The 21172-nt window shown below is 46.7% G+C and overlaps 1 protein-coding gene across 2 annotated transcripts in view; it reads right to left on the minus strand.

Moving 5' to 3' along the window:
- MAN1B1 (mannosidase alpha class 1B member 1) overlaps window positions 1–21172 on the minus strand; it is a 373555-nt gene that overhangs the window by 194122 nt on the left and 158261 nt on the right. For both annotated transcript variants that reach the window (XM_078642044.1, XM_078642045.1), the window contains exon 3: window positions 15203–15351. In XM_078642044.1, coding sequence (XP_078498170.1) covers window positions 15203–15351 — 149 coding nt within the window. The remainder of the gene's footprint in view (window positions 1–15202; window positions 15352–21172) is intronic.

A 21172-nucleotide genomic window follows, 5' to 3' on the forward strand; every position in this document is an offset into this window, starting at 1 on the left:
CCGCTGAACAGGCCGCCATCCTCCAGGCCATCCACACGTCCCAAGCCTCGGTGGAGGGCAAAATCACAGAAGTGAGAGTGGACATGACACACATCAGGCAGGACCTTAGTAACGCGAATGCCCGGATTAAAGAGATTGAATCCAAAATCTCCTCTGTGGAAGATGACGTGCAGCACCTTAAGGGCCTGCCTTCAGTCTCCTACTCAGAAGTTGCACCGCCAGGCGGAGGACGCTGAAAACAGGTCCAGGCGCAACAACCTCTGCCTGGTGGGCTTTCCGGAGGGGGTGGAGCAGGGGCGTACGGTGGATTTTCGGGAGAGGTGGCTGAGGTCGTGGGTCCCCGGGGGTACCCTATCCCCTTGGTTTGCAATTGAGCAGGCTCACCGGTCTCTGGCCCCCAAGCCAATGCCAGGTGCTCCTTCCGCCCGATCATAATACGGGTCCTTAACTTCAAGGACTGTGACGTCATTATGATCTTTCCAGACTACACCTGCGAGGTCCAGGGATCAGAGTCGCTCCTTCGGTGAGGTCAAGCAAAAGTTGAGGGCACTTAACATTCAGTATCGTCTCCTCTTTCTAGCTCGCCTGCGGGTGGTATTTGCGAATAAAATACTGTTTTTCGACAGCCTGTCAGAGGAGTGGACTTGGGCAACGGAAGAGCGCCCTCTGCGGGTTGAGGCTGGCGCCCTGGGTGGGGGGGGGATGCGGGGGCGGGCTCGGCTGCCCCGCTCCCTCTGTTCCTCAGCCGCCACGAAATTGATCCCGCAGGCACCGTGACCAGAGGCGTGCCTGCTCGGACTCACTGCTGGGTCACTCACAACAGCCATCTAAGGTTGGAGAGGGGACGCCGACTGGGAGGCACTCTGGGTCCTCTGGCCGATTGGACGGCAGAGATGCTGAATTCCGGCCCTCCACGATTGATCTCCCGGACACGGATCTCTCCTGTAGCCCGATGCTCTTGAAGGGCCCTGCTTGAGCCGGTCTATGCCCACCAGGCTTTGCTCCGCAGCCGGAGATGGCGCTCTGACTCAGATCGGTTTTGATTTCCCAATGGTCTTTGTAAAAATTCATCCGATCAAGAGGAGGGGTCCTCCACGCTTCCCCATTCCCAGGCGTTTTCGTTTGGTTGTTCGCCCAGTGTATTAGGGTGTTGTTAATGGGGGGGTCAACAGGTGCTTCTGTTCCTGAAGTGTAGGGTGGGGGGGGTGAGGGGGGTTTGGGACAGTTTCTCCCTGTACGTTGTTATGCTTTTTGTTGGTTTTTGTTCCAGCTTCCACGGAATGGCACGTTACTAGTGGGAGGGATGGTTGTGCCCCTGTAGCAGGCGAACGCACGCATCACCGCGGGCTCCTTTGTGCGTTTATATACCCAAAATAACTTACTCAGCCTAGTTCAGGAAATGCCTACCATGACAGATAACACTTTCCCTACGGCATCCCTCCACATGTTGTCGTGGAATGTCAATGGCCTGTTAGATCGGCACAAACGCACAGCGGTTCTAAGGTACCTGCAGCGTCTCCACATAGATATCCTCATGCTTCAGGAAACGCATCTCTTAGGTAACTGCTGCCCCTTCTTAGCTCGCTATGGCTACGATAGGGTATGGCACTCCAGCTTCTCCAGGGGCTCACGAGGGGTTGCCATACTCCTGAGGCATACATTGCCCTTTGTCATCTCCCAAGTGGTACATGATCCTCAAGGATCATTTGTGATGATTTGCGGATCGCTGGCTGGTTACTCTCTTACTTTCATGTCAGTATATGCTCCCCCCGCCATGCTCGAGCCGACACTTGCACACACTGCTGCCCTGTAACATAATGTGCCCGCTGGCAACATGATCATTGCGGGTGACTTCAACACAGTCTTAGCTCCGGCCCTCGACACAACGGGACCTCCTTCTGCCGCCCGGGCGGCAAGCGCGAAAATGTAGAAAAACTGGGCATCCACACAGCACCCGCTTTACGCATACCTCAGCGGCTCACCCCACTCAAGCTCGCATAGATGCGATCTTTGTCCCCACGCCCAACTGTTCCATGATCCTCGACATCCGCATCCTGCCCAGAGGCATTTCTGACCACTCCCCGGTACTTCTTGGTACAGGGGCCCCCACTCCCTCAGCTTAAGTTTCAGAGGCAATCACAGCTGCAGGAGAGCTTTTCCAAGGAAGCGCAGGCACTTCGATTGGAACAACTATTGTCCACATCAGAGGACGCCACCCAGACCCGACAATTTGCCCTTATCCGGGAGGACATTAAACAATTGTCCTTGGATGCGGCCGAGCTCCTCTGGAGGTCTTCGGTAGCAAGAGTCTATGGTTGGGGGGACAAGAACGGCACGATTTTACACAGATTGGCCACATATCCCAGAGCGAAACGTATCATTCCAGAGGTGGTTGATGCAGCTGGAGTGGTACAATGTGCTCCCGTGGCAATGGCGAATACCTTTGCTGCGTACTACCGGAGACTTTCCACACAGCACACACCGCCAAGCTGTCCATTGCAGCTCTCCGTGATCGGCGTGGGGTGTGCCTTCCCAGTCTAAAACCAGCCGCTCAGAAGGACTTAGAACGTCCCATCTCCTTGAAAGAAATTGAGGAGGCGATCACCCTGGTCTCCCATCCGCAGAAGTACTATGCGGTGTTGTGAACGTATCTAGGACCCTAATTAAATATTCCAGATTCATGCCCTTATGTGGTAATAACAAATAATATCCTTATAAAGGCATAAGAATCATATCCATATTTAGTCATAGCCAATGCAGTCCAAATACGGCAAGGCTACTCCCATAGACTCCTAGAAAGTACAACGCGTTCTTTAAACAAACCAAGCCTCCAGCAGCCCGGAAATTTACCCTGCTTTTGTTTTGATTTGTGCAAGAACTCCTGGAGTCCAGAAAGAACTGTAAGTTCTTATGTCCAACCTTATGTCAAACCCGGCACCTTCCAGGTATAAATATACCAGCATTTGCCTTAAGCAAACACACGGTGGTTTGGAGCAGAGCGGCTATCTACTTGCCCGACGCCCAGCTGATGCGAGTGCTGAAGGAAGCCGACCCTCCCATTTGACGCACTGAGAGAGACGCTGTCTTTTCTCCTGCCGAGAAATCCAGCCCCAGTGTTTCCAGTCACCCTTGCAGGTTGCTGGGAGATCGAGTCCTGAGAGAGAGATACAAGACCTCCTTCATTCTATAAACAAGGTATGGAGCTGATTAGATCCTTAGAGAAATCTTGATGCAGATTCTTGGCAAAACTATCTTAACTTACTTACTCCTTCCCACGTATTAGGCTTAGGTCAGGTACACCGGGGTAGGCGTATTTTAGAAACACCAGTTGAGCACGTTTAGTCAACTTTTATAATTGTATGTATTTTATCAGTTTTAAGTATCATATGGCTCAGAAACCATATCAATGCTTTTACAGTATTATTTCATAATACTCCTTTTACTGTACGCACTTTACTTTATGACAAGTATTGCAATTGTGGCAATTCACTTCTCTTGCATGAGAAAGAGGACTGCTCAATAAATAACAACTTTTATTGAAAACGCCCGTCTCTCTATTTCTCTGCACTCTGGTGAAACTAAGCATGCACGATTGACTGAGTGAAATAGCTGTCTATTGTTTTCACACGACTCTGGAGATATACTCCTTATTCTGGAGGGAGCAAAGTTCTCATGTTTATGCGGTTGTCAGAAACTAATCCCTTCTTGTCTATTCAGGAAAGTTAACTCCTTCCTGTTCACTCGAGAAAGTTTCTAGTGACCTCTGAGCTAGCTGGCAAACCTAATTAAGTCTAACATATTCAATAGAGACCTAGTCGACCTCAGTCCTACGTCTAAAACTATCGTTTATGTTATTCCAATGCGCAGAGCCTATTGGGAATATAGGAACTACACTACAGCGGCATACTGTGGTACCCTAGCGCCCCACTTGGCCACCTTATTCAAAGAAGCCGAGGAGAGAGGTTCCTTTCCGCCGGAAACGGATATTGCCACCATAGTGGTTCTCCCGAAATCCCAGCCTCCCTCCCGAAGGTGTGCAGAGTATCGCCCCATATCCCTCCTCAAACACGGAAATTAAGCTATACGCCACCATTCTGGCCCAAAGACTGAAACCCTACTTGGCCTTCCTGGTGTACCCGGACCAATGCAGGTTCATGCCCCAGCGTGGGACCCGCCATTGCCTCCGAAGGCTGCAGCTAACTCCGGCACACCGGCACCTGCTTACCCCATATTTGGCACTCCTGTCCATAGACTTCGAAAAAGCATTCGATTCTGTGGATTGGACATACCTATAGGGCGTGTTGTCCGTAATGGTGTTCGGGCCCTATTTCTGTTCCCTGGTCTGGGTCCTGTACGCTCACCCGAGGGCGCGAGTACTCGTCAACGGGGTACTATCTGAGGCCTTCTCCATCGCCAGGGGCACGCAGTAGAGATGTCCCCTCTCACCTTTGTTATTCGCCCTGGCAATTGAGCCCTTGGTGTCCCTGGTGCGGGCTGATGACCGCCTTCGTGGATGGGAGTGGCCCAATACTGACACGGACAGGATCGCACTATATGCGGACGATGTCCTTGTCTTCCTGTCCGATCCCGCCTCCTCCGGGCCACATTGCCTCCAGATCTTGCACTCTTTCGAGCAGGCCTCAGGGCTGCGGCTAAATCCCGCGAAATCTGTGTTAGTCCTTCTGCACCTCTCTAGAGAGTGCGTTGATTGGCAGTCTACCATACCACTCCGGAGGCAGTCCTTTAAATACCTGGGGATCTGGATTACCCTTCTTCCCGGGCTGGGTTGGTCACTCAACATGGCCCCGTTGGTTAAGAAGGCCAAGGATGACCTCCTTAAATGGAAAACGCTGCCTCTGAATCCCCTGGGGAGGGTGGCCCCGTTTAAAATGATGATCCTCCCCAGATTCCTTTATGTCCTACAGAACACCCTCTTCTGTTTTCCCAGGACTTGGTTCCGGGAGCTGGACAGTCTAATCTCAGAGTTTCTCTGGAGCGGGGACGGGCACGTGAAGCCCTGTCTGTTTGCCAGATTCCCTCCTACGATGGCCGTATGGGGATGACGCACTTGTATCTGTACTTCTTGGCGGTACGCCTCCTGGTAGTTCACGATTGGTTTCATGGGGGCTGGTCGGACCCAGCTTACAGGCTTGAACTGAGGCTTGCGGACATTCAAGCCATGATGTATGGGGGCCCATTTCTGCCCATCTACCAGAGATGGTACAAAAAGGGGTGGTGATGGACGGAGCATCTGAATCAATCAAAGACTCACACCCAGTCAAAAGATCTGGGTTTAATCCATCAAACCCAAATTAAGCCGGGCTGAAGAAGGCTGTAATGCCAGAAACCAGTCCTTGGAAGCTTGTTTCCGGTCCAGGGAAGACATGGCTTGGCAGTTCGGGCTGGACTGTTCCCATGAGGCACAGGGTCAGACTGATTTGCATATGGCCATGTCTGAACTGGGGTGGCAGAGAGGGCTAAAAACGGTGATGGATTAAACCCAGATCTTTTGACTGGGTGTGAGTGTTTGATTGGTTCAGATGCTCCGTCCATCACCACCCCCTTTTGTACCGCTTTGGCCGCCATAAGTGTGGCAGGGTATGCTCAGACGTGAGTCCCTTGCTCACTTTGCCACTGGATTCAAGCAAGCCGGGCTGAAGAAGGCTGTAATGCCAGAAACCGGTCCTTGGAAGCTTGTTTCCGGTCCAGGGAAAACATGGCTTGGCAGTTCGGGCTGGACTGTTCCCATGAGGCACAGGGTCAGACTGATTTGCATATGGTCATGTCTGAACTGGGGTGGCAGAGTGGGCTAAAGAACGGTGATGGATTAAACCCAGATCTTTTGACTGGGTGTGAGTGTTTGATTGGTTCAGATGCTCCGTCCATCACCACCCCCTTTTCTACCGCTTTGGCCGCCATAAGTGTGGCAGGGTATGCTCAGACGTGAGTCCCTTGCTCACTTTGCCACTGGATTCAAGCAAGCCGGGCTGAAGAAGGCTGTAATGCCAGAAACCGGTCGTTGGAAGCTTGTTTCCGGTCCAGGGAAGACATGGCTTGGCAGTTCGGGCTGGACTGTTCCCATGAGGCACAGGGTCAGACTGATTTGCATATGGCCACGTCTGAACTGGGGTGGCAGAGTGGGCTAAAGAACGGTGATGGATTAAACCCAGATCGTTTGACTGGGTGTGAGTGTTTGATTGGTTCAGATGCTCCGTCCATCACCCCCCCTTTTGTACATCTACCAGAGATGGCGCGATCTGTGCTGTTGGCTTGGCGTACTTCGCTGCGAAACACTGGATGGACGGGGAAGTTGACCCAATGCACTCCCCTCTGGCATGGGGCTTGGCTCCAGGAGGTTAGTGGACTACAGGGGTTTAAAACCTGGGACCTTATTGGTATTTCCCAGCTAGGGAATGTATGGGCCAGGGGCCACATTCTGTCCTTCCAGGAGCTCCAGACTCGATACTCCCTACACTCGTCCCAGTTTTATAAATATTTGCAGTTAAGACATGCCCTTTGTGAGCACATTCCAGACGATGTGAGGCTCTCCGAATATAGCCCCACTGAGGCTCAGACGATGCTGGGAAATTTGGGTGAAGGGGGGCTCCCGCATTTACCACACCCTAGTTAACAACACCCCCACATCCCTCGATAGGTTGAGGGATCAATGGGTGGAGTGGATGGGTCCCCTTGACGAGGTGGACTGGCACGATGCCCTTATGGCCCCCAGAACAGTCACCGTCTCTGCCAAACTCAAGCGGATTCAGCTCTACTACTTACAAGCTGCGTGCCTCACTCCCCTGCGCCTGTATCGAGCAGGTTCGCGTCCAGACGCATCTTGCGCGAGATGCAACTATTCCCCGGCCGACTTCCCCCACATGGTTTGGTTGTGCCCCCGTTTGGGACAGTATTGAGGATTTATTGAAGAAGCTAACAGAGGTACTGGCTGGGAGGTTCCTCACGTCCCACGTGACTCTTTGCTGGGGATCACTGATGGGCTGGACAGGTCCAGGAGCGACAAGTTATTTTTTAACATAGCTATGATGATGGCCAAACGGGACATAGCGGCGGCCTGGAAAAGTCCTGACCTATTGGCCCTGGAGAAGTGGCGTAGAGGGGTGGATTGGTGTGCGACCCAAGAGAAAGCCCTTTACAAAGCCAAGGGGTTCCCCAAGAAATACGGCAGGGTGTGGGGGAAGTGGTTGGGCAATGAGGTGGGCCCTGATTAATCTGGTTCCAATGCCTGTCTGTGTAATTTTATGGGGTTCGCGATTGGGGATATATTACTTTAGCGAATGGATTTAAAACCGTGATTCCAGTGTACTGGCTGAAATGTTTTATGTGTTTTAAAATCAACAGAATTTGCTTATCAAAAAAATTATAAATCAGGCAAATGGAAATACCATTGGTGACAGCCTCATATCACATTACACTCATAGTGGGTCCTGAACCATACAACCACAATAACGCCCCCTCCCCTCCTACTAAACTAGATGCAGCATCACAATATAACAGGTCTCATTTTAAATAAGACCGGCCTAATGACACTGTCATGTTTCCACACTGAACTGCCAGTGGACTTAACGGGCACAACGCCAATAGTCAAAAACATTGGTTATAATTCCAAAATTGCATTATGAACCTTCACATTGGTCATTAAAGCATACAAATGAAAAGAAAAACCCACTTACGGATGACCAGTGGGAATTGAGCTGCTCCCATACCAACTCAGTGACAGGCAATGCCCGCCTCAGAATACTGCACTTTAAATTCCTTCACCGCCTCTATCACACTCCTGCTAAACTACACCGCTTTGGCTTACGCGAGGACGACAGATGCCTCCGCTGTAACCACTCGGGGGCCCACTTCATGCACCTGGCGTGGACCTGCTCCCCAGTTGCTTCCTACTGGATGGAGGTGTTTGAAGCCATGTCGGACATTGTGGATACTACAATACCACCGTGTCCGAGAATCGCCTTGCTAGGACTCACTCCCCCCGAGCTGAAGAACAATCGAAAATTGTTTGCTCTGGGGCTTCTCTTGGCGAAACGACAACTTGCCTGCAGATGGGGCCGCGGCCGCAAGTTTAAAATCTGGCTAACCTCTATGTCCACCTGGCAGGATCAATTACATAATTATGCAGAACTGTTACCACACACATCACGTCCTAAGGACCTCTGGGGCCCGTTCACAGCGTACCTGCTCAAACACCAGACCGAGGCTGACCCAGAATCGGACACATGCGTAATGCCTGAACATACGACAAACAATGCACCACAACAAGAACAGCCTTATACAGGTTCGTATACAAGGTGCGCCTCTATCTGTAACCCAACACTCTAGACGCGCCCTCACACCGTTGCTTTGCCCTTACAAGACTACCGTCCACAATGTAGGATAGCTACACTCTACTAACCACCGAGGACCCTAGCCGACACATTCCTTCGCTTTTCGTCTATCACTCCCCACTCATTCACCACTTCCCAGTAGCCATCTAACTGATGTATGACACTACATATTGGATGTTTTCATACACCATACCGCAATCCACGTTAGAGCCTCCCTCCCCCATTACTCTCACCTCCTCGCCCGACACCGGCAGGCACTCACCCACGTTGGCTTGAACACCTGCAAGTCTTACATCGCAGGGACACTACGTGCTGATTGATACTCTTCACCTAATACTGCGTGTGGTGGGACTGTTGATGCATGGGAGGGCTACACTGCTCCCCGAGTTGTTGTTAAGTTTTAGGAGTTATTGTAAAATGAGACCTCCATAGGTTACCTGTTTATTCTCTCTACACTATTGAAATAGCTATGGCCGATAGTCCTACCTGCTTGTGATACGTTTCCACGCGGCCGGCCCTGTTGGGTTGTAGGCGACATGCTGTGTTCCCTAAGTTCTCCACTGATAGAATTATACTGCTTGCCTTGACACTCTTTGAAAGCGCTGCCGGCCTGTATACTACAGGTTGTAGGCACACGAGCTGTGTACCACTCCTATTGCCACAATAAAGGTCTTTCAAAAAAAAAAAAAAAAAAATAAATAAAAATGAAAAGAAAAACGTGTCAGAGTCTTCCTTTTACTATAATTAGACTGCTATTGCAGTCACAGGATCAACCTCAAGGTGTCCCCATTTCCAGAGCCCATGAGCCAAAAGCTCCAGCTCTGGAAGTTTACAATGAATGAAAGCCTCTCCAGGTTAGCATATTCATGCTTCTGGATGAGGTAGATTGAGTTAGTGGTGGCCCTGCCCATTTTGATGCACCAATAAAGGCAACTAATAAGCAAATTAGCCCCTTTGCAGTACATAATGGGGCACTCCAGTCCTTCTTTGTGCATATTAAATGAGCAGGTTTCTTTCACTCATTTCCTTTGTGTGGTCATGAGCGGTGTCCTTTTAGTTAATTTATTAGGTCGAGATTAAGTGTGGATTTACTATATCTTGTGTAGGGTGCACTACCATATGTCACATGGGACCTCTTTTGACCACATATGGTACTGCACAATGCAACATGGCTAGGTTAAAAACATTGGCATTTATAATGCCAATAACTCCAACTCATTCAAGACTGTTGGCATTGAAATTTACAATTTTTTTTACTTTTGCTTTTTTATACCATTGGCAATAGTGCTATGCAAATATAATAACTCCACTGCAAATAAAACAAAAGTAAACATTCTGCCCATCATTTTCATTGGCTCCTGTCCCCGTCCCTTGTAAATGGTGGATTTTCATTGTTCAATGTGAGTGGTGTCTGTTCTTCGTACCATCTTTTCTTGTAACCTCCCATCAAGATACCCTCTGTTACATGTGTTGTTCCTCTCTAGGTTTTAATTACAGTCTCAGAGTACTATTTTCTTAAAGGACTTAAGACAGAACACTTGCTTGGTTCTAAACTAGGCTGGCAGTGGTAACTTTACTCACTAGCACATCTCACATTTATATGAGACCTTCTACAAATTCCCTTCATCAGCTCCACACAAAGTAGAACCTAACCGGGAATTAATATAATAATTCTTTTGTCACATTTCAAAGCTACTAATTGTATATATGGACATAGCTATTTGAATGTACTTGTGGCACGGTCGGTCTTGCATGCCATGCATTATGGGTAGGGTGGATTTACCATATCTTCAGCAAGTGTGAAGTACCATATGTGCCCAAACAAGGTCCCATTGGACCTCTTTTGGGCACATATGGTACTGCTAGGTAAAACAAATTGCCATTTATATTGCAATAACTCCAACTTTGCAGGGTGCAGTACCATATGTGTCCAAAAGAGGTCCCATGGGACCACCTTTGGCCGCATTTGGTACAGCACCCTGCAACATGGTCAGGTAAAAAATATTGGCATTTATAATGCTATTAACTCCAACTCCAACAAATGCAAAACCGATTGCATTTCCAATGCAATAAGTCTAGCATTTGTTAAAGTTAGAGCTGTTGGCGTTGAAAATGACAATGTTTTTTACTTTTGCTTTTTTATAACATTGACAATAGTGCTATGCAAATATAATAAATCCACTGCAAATTAAACAAGCATTTGCAATGCAATAGGTCTCGCATTAGGAAAGTTTGAGCTATTGGTCTTGTAAATGACAATTTTTTAATTTATGTGTTGGTTTTGAAAATAGCTAAATTAATAGCTTTGTCATTTACAATGCCTATAGTTATAACTTTCGCAAATGTGACACCTATAGCATTTGTAATGCAACATATGTTGTATTTACGTGACTTAGATGTATTGATATTACAAATAACTACCATTTTTTTCAGCATGCAATACACCGTGGGAGTGGATACCCACACCCCCACTCCATGACACCACACGCGTCCAAATACAAGGCACATAAGGGTGTTACACTATAACGCCCACCACAGACTCACAGGCGGAATGAAGGACTCCACTTGAGGGATCTGAGTGGATTTTACCTGCGGTAGTAGGCCTTCTCCTCACAGGTTTACCCTTAAAACAGACTGTGTTCTCAAACTATTGATCGAGCTGTCTCCATCTGGTAATCTCCTCATAGCTGGGTTTGAGTGACAGCTGCCTCACTCTGTAATAGATAGGGGTACATTTTAAGTGCCCCCTGCTCAGCAAATCATAATGTTCTGCAGTGGACAGTCAAAGAAAACAGATGGAACATACAGTGGACTCACAGACTGTGAAGTACACCGACGGAAAAGCAAGCAGGGAAGTCAGTAAAAAGTAAAAAGGGGCTAATGGCATGGTTGTTCGCACAAAACCCAATATCCTCTGCCTTTGCCCATTACAGTTCCCACATTTAAACTGCTTCCAAATGCACCCATTTCCCAGCAATATGATGTTATTGATATTATGCACCAAATGTGCTGTCCTGAAGGGGTCCCTGGACCAAATGCACCCTACATGAGCGTGGCAAATTAATTAATTAATTGATTAATTAAGGTTCAGTAGAAAGTATGGTGTTTATTCACGGTATAGATAAGAAAGACAATACACTGTTCATGTAGAATGACTGCCAACTCTAGTAAAATATCAAACCACTTCTAGTTACCCAGAGCAGTACCGCACAGCTGCTCAAATCAGACACGAACTTCCAGGATAGGCAAACATGGACACATTCAGCTCTGCACGTGACTCTCTGTCTCTTGGTCTGAATAGCACGAGCTTTGAAGCAAAAAGTCTAAGTTTCACATCATGGCGCCTTCTTACCTTTTCTCTGAGCTTTGCGTCCATCTGTATGGCCAACGACGAGGAGAAGACCCAAAAAAGAAAAATATGTGAACAAGTCCCCGCCGGGCCGCCGCGCTGCCTGCGACGACCCGGAAGCGGTTGGGCAGCCGGCGAATCCCATCGCGGCCCCAACCGGAAGTCCCGCCCCATCGCGGAGAGAGCGAGAGAGAGCCACGAAGTCTCCGGATTCAGTCCCGGTCCCGAGATGGGGGACCGGGTGAAGAGCGGCCGGGCGCATGGGGAAGGCGGGGCTCTCATGTGGTGAGAGAGCCCCGCAAAGCGCCATCGCCGCCCGAGAGGCAGAACCGCCGCCGAGCACCGCCAGAACAGGTGAGTGTGTTGAGGGAGAGGAGGGGTGAGTGGGGGTGGGGTGTACGCGTGTGTGTCTGTTTGAGTGTGTCTGTGCGTGCGTCTGTCTGTCTGTGTGCGTGTGTCTGTTTAAGGGAGGGTGCGTGTGTGTATGCAGTGTGTGTATGTGCGCATGCGTGAGTGTAGAGTGTTTGCGCAAGGGAATGAGGCACGAGAGGGGCACGGCGCCGTGCGCGCTCACGAGGTCAAAACTGAGCAAATCTGCGCTCGTGCACCCTCTCGTGTCCACATTCCCAAAAACGGGTAGCAATAGTTGTCGAAGCACACTGCAATCAATGCTTACGCATTGAATGCAGGTCGTGCTTCGACCTAAAAAGTAAAGTAAAAAACATTGTTATTTTCAACTCCAACAAATGCGAGACCTACTGCATTGCAAATGTTTGTTGACCTGTGTAGGCAGACCCCCACACCACCCTGCTTGTTGCAGTACCATATTGTGTTGTGTTGTCCATGAGCACCTGAACCTACCTTCCTTTGACGGTGGGCAAGAAAGCCTTCAATGCCAAGTGAATCACCCTTAACTCCAACAAACTGATGTGGAGCTGAAACGCCACCAAAAACCAGGGGTTTCTGATCTCCACCTCTCCCAGATGCCCTCCGCATCCAAGTAGTGATGCATCAATGACCACTGTCAACTTTGGTGGCATAAGGAAAGAAGCCATCCACTGACCCAATACAGTTCAGTAGCCACCACTACAGATCTTTTGAAATCTCTGCTGCTATCTAGATACAGCCCAACAGATTTCCCTTATGCTGGTCCCACTGGGATTTAAGGCCCCACTGTAGAACCCACATGTGACATCTGGTATGTTTGGCCAGAGTGATGCAGGAGGCCAGCAACCCCAACACCCTCTCACTCAACAGCACTGAAATCCAGGACAGGGGCTGCAAGGTAGGATGAGGGTCCCAATGTCCTGGACCCTCCATTCTGGTAAAAGGAACAAAGCCATACGGTTTCCAAAATTGCGCTGATGAAAGGGAGCGCCTGCCTCTCTGAAGGCCTCTACTTGCTGCAACATTGTAGGATGCACCAGGACTAAACTCTGAATTGGCTCCAAAGACGCTCTGAAGCGAGACCGGGATGCACGGTTGTGCCATCGCACTCTCTCTAGAATCTGAGAGTGGCGGGAAGGAGTAGATTCCTGCTTCAAATTCTTGTGCTTTTTCTTAGAATTACCAGAAGACTGAGATTAAAATCTACCTCAGGGACTGAGACTTACCTTTCGACTTTGACCGGTCGCACGTCACGTATGGCCTTTGGGTTCATCTGGTGCAGTAGTCACAGGCCTTGGAGTCGTGGCGAGACCCCTGGCACTACAAACAGACTTTGTGAATGTCTGTCCAAACATCTGTTTCCAACAATCCTTACAAGGTTTAAATCCAGTTGTTTTAGGTGCAATATTTTCCTACGCACACAGGATAATGTTGTAGAAAATGAGGGAGTCCACACCTGGAGTAATACATAAAACTGACAGTCATGCGAATGTGTGCAGCTTATATGCAGCTTTGCTCGTCATTTACACAGCTGAATGATGTCAGCGTAAAGCCGCACAACGGCACCTGCTGGCCTACAGCAGTACTGCTTTCTCAGTTTCCAAACCCAATCCTATGCTTGGGAAATATTCACGAAGTGTAGAATCTGTGGTTAGAAGTATCCATCAGAATCCAGTGTAAGGGCAGTTGGTTTGGACATCATGTGTGTAGAGAATACAAATTTTACTGCACCATTGCCCTACCACCCTCATCAGTTTCTTAAATAATGAGCACATGTCCCTATGCACATGAATAGTGTTAGGGTAGGACTTGCTAGGCGTGTGTCCCTTACAACACATTGGTGCCATGTAGAAGCGAGTGTAAAGACTCCTTTTCATCTGAATGGATAGCTGGAGTGCTACTTGTGGTGGGACGCTTCCTTCCAGTCTCACAGATGGAGAATTTTTACGCTGCATTCAGAAACCAAATCTTAAGGAAGTGTGATTTTTCTGCCTGGTCTGCATAAAAATAAAATCTGTCAATTTCCAAGTTTCATAGAGGACTTGAGGATTCCAGAACAACAGATGCGGATACTTAGTTATGCAACACTTACCAGTTTTGAAATATCCTTATTAGGACTGGAAAAAGGGCCTACTGAACTTACATGATACGTGAAACTGAGCTGCAGGATTATATTTGTGTGTGCTCCCCTTAAAATGCCACTTTATGATGTTAGTTTTTTCATTTTGGAATTTGTTTTAGCTCATTTGAAGAGGCAGTTGGATTTGGCTGATCTTTGGCTTATTCATGTGTGTTAGTCTGATGCTACCTGAAGATCACCGACAAGCTACTTAAACTCTGAATGCAGTATCTACACAAAGAAGATACATGATGTCCGAAGTAAAGGTATTCAAACCATAAAATGCTAAATTAACTCAAAACATGTATTTTCCTCAATTGCAAGACAGGCACAGTCATGCATGTTGTTACCAAAAATGGTTTGGCAAATAGACTACAGTTCTGCCCAGAACAACCCAGGACAAATATGACCACTCAATGTAATGTAACATTGTAAGAATGCCAGTCAACAGACAAAAATAGCCTGGCCTCCAGAGACCCTAAAATGGGGAACAAATCTCCACCCCCTAAGCGCAAGCTGGAGGGTTTCCTGATCTGGCAGAGGGTTCTGCTTTAGAACCACAGGGAACTTAAGCTCTAGCTTGGAAAGGGAAACTGACAGCGACCTTTGCAACAGTATTGTAATGAGAAAACACAAACTCTTCCCAAGAACTTCCTGAAAAGAGTCAAGCTCCTGCACCCAAGATGCTCAGTCATGGACAGAGTCAGATCTGAAGGTAATGACTGAGTATAAACCACACCTTCCAAACCATGCATCCGTAAGATTCAGCAACCCTAAACTATTCGGCACTAACTTACTTACTTATTGCAAGAAACTTCCAGAGTTCAATAAGTGGTTTTAACAAATTAAATTATCCTGAAACAAAGAAATTATGTATGGAAGAATATTGAAATGCCCAGTGTGTACATCAATCGAATCTCTTTTTTAGTTCTATTTCCATACGGATTTAACAACCGGTTTTCTGTAGTCCATTAGACGAAAAGATACATATTGAGATACCTGAGGAGGAGGTTCTGGCGGATCTGGCGGATCTCCAGGTTGGATATCATCTGCTTTCCTAGGTTCTGGTAGTGCTGCTGGGTTTACTGGCTTCAGTCCAGGTACTTCCATATGCATGACACCGTCTTCTGATGAATGGCTGGTCAAAGCTAACAATAAACAACAACAAGCAAAGTGCTTTCAGAAAAGTCATTATTTGAAAAGGTGTGGTTCATAAAAAGTCGCTAAATGGAGATGACTGGCAGCAATACCCAGCAATCTACAACCCCATTCCTACACTGACAACACATTTCCATGTTCTAAACAGCAGTCAGGGTTGGAACATACACTGCAAAAGATTTGATGATATTATCCGCAGTTGGGCGGATTCTGGGAAACCATCTCCTCACACAGTCTTCCCTTCAAACTCACCCCTGTGAGCAGATCTGCATTCAGTCATTTCACCACATTGGTAGAAATTCCGCATAAGCAATCCCCTTTTAGGAGGACACGTCCATTTTTATTCGGTCAGTCAGGAACGTAATGTTGACTTCATAGATGCCAAATATGCTCACCTGAGGTTCGGTTGGCTGTGCAAGTACCTTTCTGAATCATGTCTAATGTGATAGGAAAAAGCTAGTCACTGTGAAAACACGTGCTACCTCCAGGCTAGGGAGATACCAGAGGCTGAGAACGTCAAAGCATTTTCAAAAAAATCTGTGGGGATTATTATTGGCTGTCACACAACCCTTTCAGCACCTGTGAAAGGTTAATTTGACAAGATTTACTTGCTGCCTACACCCTCATTTCTTAGTAGTTGTTAAGAAGAATGGGGTCACTTTTCAATCAGGACAGGTGCTCTCTAACCATGTCCAGAAATTTACGAGAATCTCAAAGAAAACAAATCTGATTAGGCGGAGTTTACAAAAATAAATTGTTGCAAAATGGAGTTGACAGGTAGTAATCAACAATCTACATTCATTTGTAAGTGTTCCCGCCACATGTTTATCCTCACAAGGAATTTTCATGCTCTAAACAGCAGCCAGGGTCAGAATGTACATTGCAATAGGTTTGTTAATATCCGCAGGTGGACATACTTGTGGACAACATTTTTCATGCACCCTCCCAAACTCCCCTCTCCCACAAACCCAGCCATGTGAGCAGATTTGCATTTACAAAAATGTTACCATACTGGCAGGTATTCCTTGTGAGCAAAATTCTTTTATGAGGGCACGTATTACCATTTTGCATTCTATTAATTAGGGTTTTCAAAGCATCACAAAAGCAGTTTTTTGTGCAAATACATTCATCAAGTCGATATTGAACATATAAGGGCATTGTTATCGTAATATCCATCATGGATGGTGCTGCACATCTCTTAAGTTTGGGTCATGTTGGCACTCTCAAAGGCCGTTAAACCGGACCTTATTAACAATGAGTCTCAGAAGTTAGCTCTAGATTCAGCTAGTTGTTTCTCCATCTCTTGCAGGTTCCGGTTATTATACACTGAGATTAATCTCATCTGAAGTGTTCTTGGACAGGTGCCACTGCTTGAAGTAATCTTCCCTGTCCAATCTTCCTATTACCTCATCTCCCCAAATCTTTTTTGCATTCAAACAGCATTCCAGCAGTATTATATTGGTGCACAGAGTAATAAGATCATATGGCTAACATTTCCAGACACTTTTTGGGTTGTCCTGCTCAAATCCACAGATATACTTAAAATGTTACATTGCCATTGTGTATTCTGTGATTTAGAGTATTTCACGTTGAGTCCAGAAAATTACAGACATTTTCCAAATCTCTAACAACTGTAACAGCAGTAGAGTATTCCCAGAGTGAATCAAGCATATAACGTCATCAGCAAAGATGGCTCATAGACAAGGTCTAAAACCTTTTACACTAGCCATATTCTAAAAGTAAGTAATAAGCCTTGGCAGAGGCATCCCTGCAACGTTCACTGATCCAAATACATTTTCCACATAAATATATTCTCAATTTTAATTACAACTGTTGGTTTAAGAAGTGTGCTAAATAATCTGCCTTAAATCCAACCTTCAGTAGAAGATTATCACCTCATGTTATACATTCTTCAAAATCCATAGCGCCTCACGTGACACACTGCTACTATTTTTAGAAACTGTTAGAATGCTGAAGGTTGGCACAAATCAAGAGGCAGCAGAGAGTGGAAAAGTAGACACTGTTGCAGGAGCAACAGGAGAAAATCATTGAATAGTGCTCACAGACTGTAAATGAAACATACTGAGTAACAACACAAGTAAAATGGTCAGTCCTCATTGGAGGTTACAAAAGCAGAAAAGGAGGTACTAAGGATGGATTACTAAGCCTATTCGTAAATCAAAAGGAAGCATTTAGAATAGACACCAACAGGAGCCAATTGAAAATATGGGTGGAAAATTGGATAAGCTTCAAGTCCAATACCTGAATATAACATGTCTCGAGGAGAATGCGCAATTGCTGCCTAGGCGAGACATAAAAATGGACCAGGGAACCCTTAGATATCATTCTCTTGTCTACTCTTCCACTCTTAAGAATTGAGCTTTGTGCAATTAGGGACGGACTGGCCATAGCGGGCACCGGGCGTTTCCCGGGTAGGCCGCTAGGGTGGGGGCGGGTTCTGGGTCCCGGGGGGGCCATTTTTGTTACCGGAGGTCAGCAATATCAGCCCCCGGTAACAAAATTGGCCGAAACCGGCACTCGCAAACTGCTCAGCTGCACTCCCCCTCACCCCAAGCGGGGGGGGGGGCAATGGGGCACTTTGCCAGGGCCGCTTTCTGTTCCCTGTCCGGCCCTGCGTGCAATAATGGTGCAGAGACTTGCATTTAGCAAGAGCTCTAACCCCACACGTTTAGGGTGAATGATTTTAAATCTCATCTCACCTGTGTGTTTAATGTTTAACACATGCATCTCCTTCTGACATCCTCAATCTTAATAACCTCTTTCAAACCCCATCAGTCTCACAGCAGAAAACTGAGATGTTAAACTAAAATCCAATCTCCCATCTCCTTTTTAGGTATTGCCTACAAATGAGTTTAGCTGTCAATACGCACTTTAAGTGAGTTGAATGTCCACCTTTGATCATGCTCCAATGACCTTCTTGTCTACCTCAGTTCCCTGTTCCTCAACGGATGGCTTTCCTCCCTGTTCTTGTATCTGTCCGAATCAAGGAGCAATTCAGCCTTGTGATGTTTTGATTTGATGAGTTGCATCCTTCCACTACTGACATCAGAACTTTGCATTGGAGTCAGTGGCGTAACACAAAATGATCGGGCCCTCTGCAAAATGTGATGAGGAGCCCCTGAATCTACCATATCTCTGTGATAATCATTGAACTTGGGCTGAATGGGGCCCACCTGAAGGCTCAGTAGCTCTCTGGAGGGTCAGGCCCCCCTGCGCCGCAGGTGCATGCGTTACGCCCCTGATTGTGGTGCATGAGGCTCTATGCTTCTCACTCTGTGTTTCTCTCCCAGCTCCCACCTTTAGACGCCCATCTCCCTTTAAGTAGCTTCTCCTGAATCTGCTAACTCCTGACCACCGTGCACTTTCTCCACCACCCACCAATACCTTGGTGGGCATCCATTATTAAATGGATTTTTAACCATTCCAAGATAGCTACAGAGTTTGCACAGCAGCCATCTTGGCATGCGTTTTCTTGGTTTTAAGAAAAATCATTTAAAAATGGATACTGTGCATGCAAGTGCACAGTGGTGATCTCTGAACGGAATGCCCCAAAAAATCTCAGGGGTCCACTATACCCACAGGTACAACCATAGCAGCCATCAAAGGGAGAAACAGTATTGGCAAAACCAATAGTGGTCATGGGGTGCTTGTTGTGTCTGCAACCACTTTAGTTCAAGTTTTGCTTTCTCATTCCATAAAGGATTTTTTTGTAAAACAGCATTTAAACCACAACCCCTGCCTATCAATAGTGCCTTTATTTTCTAGTTGACGCCTTAACAAAGAAATTACTGTTTCCTTAAACATTCCTCCATAACTATTTCGCACTTTTATAAAGCAAAACTCAATGAAACATGTTAGGGCGCTGCACACTAGAACAGGGAGGTGCATGGCATCTCTTACAGATAAGTATGTAAAATATTAAACAAAGGCTGATAAAAAACAGATTATAGTTTAGGGACATTCTTGTAAGAAAAACAATGTGGAAGACAAGTCAGTAAAGAAAGAATGAGAGATGGTAAAGATTAGCATTACAGGGGAAAGGATTAGCATGGATATGAAGTAAGGCACAGAGCACCAGAATTGAGGACAAACAAACTGAATGAGCGCAGGTAGGTGAAGCAGCATGAAAGAACTAGTTACTTACCTGTACACTATGGTTCTCCAGTATTATCTTTCATAGATTCACATGCTTGTATCTTCCCCGTCGTCATGGTGGGAGTCTCCCGGTATATAATAACCATAGCAGTAGAAGAAAAAACTGCCTGGAAGCCATAGAGTAGTGAAACCACTAGGTAACCTCTCCTCCTCATTATGTGGCCCAAACTACAGCCAATCAGCAGCCAGCACCAGCCTACACCATTCCCAGCAGAGCCACCATACCTCAGATTTCCTACCGCCCAAGAGTGAGCTATGCAGGAAACCAGAGATAAAAAGGTGGTCTGCCTAAAGGAAACGGGGAGGCGGGAGGGCGCATGTGAATCTATGAAAGATAATACTGGAGAACCATAGTGTACAGGTAAGTAACTAGTTCTTTCTCCAGTATTCAATCTTTCATAGATTCACATGCTTGTATCAGAGTAGATAGCAGTATTTGTAGTTAGAGCGTTTCTAGGCTAGACCCCTTTCTTTTCTCGGGGCTGCGTGCCATAAATTCCTTTCAGAAAAAGAAAAATACTAACAATAAAACTTTGCTATTTCAGATATTAGCACATATGGAAAAACCACATTATATAGAAAAAACATTTGAATAACATTCATAAACATGTACCTTATTTAAAAAGATGTCGTAGAACTGCCTGTCCCACTGCCGCATCTGTTTTCCATTCCGTGTCCAGACAGTAATGTTTCGTGAATGTATGCACATTCGACCAAGTCGCTGCTCTGCATATGTCTGGAAGTGATACTCCTGCTAGCAATGCAGAAGACGTCGCCATCTTCCTTGTATCATGGGCCCGGACTTTCATGTCGAGAGGCCTTCCTGCTTTCTCCTGACAAAAAACAATGGCGGATGCAATCCATCTGGAGATGGAGGAACGTGACAGGGCCAGACCTTTTCTGGGCCCCGAGTAGGAGACAAACAGTTGGTTTGATTTGCGAAAGCTTTTAGTCTTTTCAATGTAGAACTTTAGGCATCTGCCAATGTCTAAAGTATGGAGAGCTTTCTCAGCCGCTGTAGAAGGATTTTTAAAATATGTAGGTAGGATCACTGGTTCGTTTAGATGAAAAGACGAAGGTATTTTAGGTACAAACTTCGGATTAGTTCTTAGCATCACCTTATCTGGCCTGAATTGTATGAAGGGATCCTGTATAGAAAAAGCTTGGATCTCGCTAACCCTTCTGGCTGATGTGAGCGCCAGCAGTAATGCAACTTTCCATGACAGAAATTGCAGTTCAGATTTGTGGATAGGCTCGAACGGAGCTTTCATAAGTTGTGACAAGACTGTGTTAAGTTGCCATGTGGGTGGAGGACGCTTAATTGGAGGGAACCTTCTGAATAGTCCTTTTAAAAACTCCTTGATCAGTCTGTTAGACCACAAAGATGGACATCCTGGAGATCTTCTGTATCTAGATATTGCTGCCAAATGGACTTTAATAGACGAGTGCGCAAGCCCTGATCTGGCTAAATGCAATAAATAAGGAAGAATTTGCTCTGGAGAAGACGTCAAAGGATGTACTGCATGAGCAAGGCCCCAAATACAGAATCGCTTCCATTTAGCGGAATATGTTTTGTTGGTAGACAGCGCTGCGGAACTTTGCAAGATTTCACGACATTCCGGGGTGATATTTAAT

This window comes from Lissotriton helveticus, chromosome 5_1 (assembly GCF_964261635.1).
Source record: "Lissotriton helveticus chromosome 5_1, aLisHel1.1, whole genome shotgun sequence".
Taxonomy (NCBI): domain Eukaryota; kingdom Metazoa; phylum Chordata; class Amphibia; order Caudata; family Salamandridae; genus Lissotriton; species Lissotriton helveticus.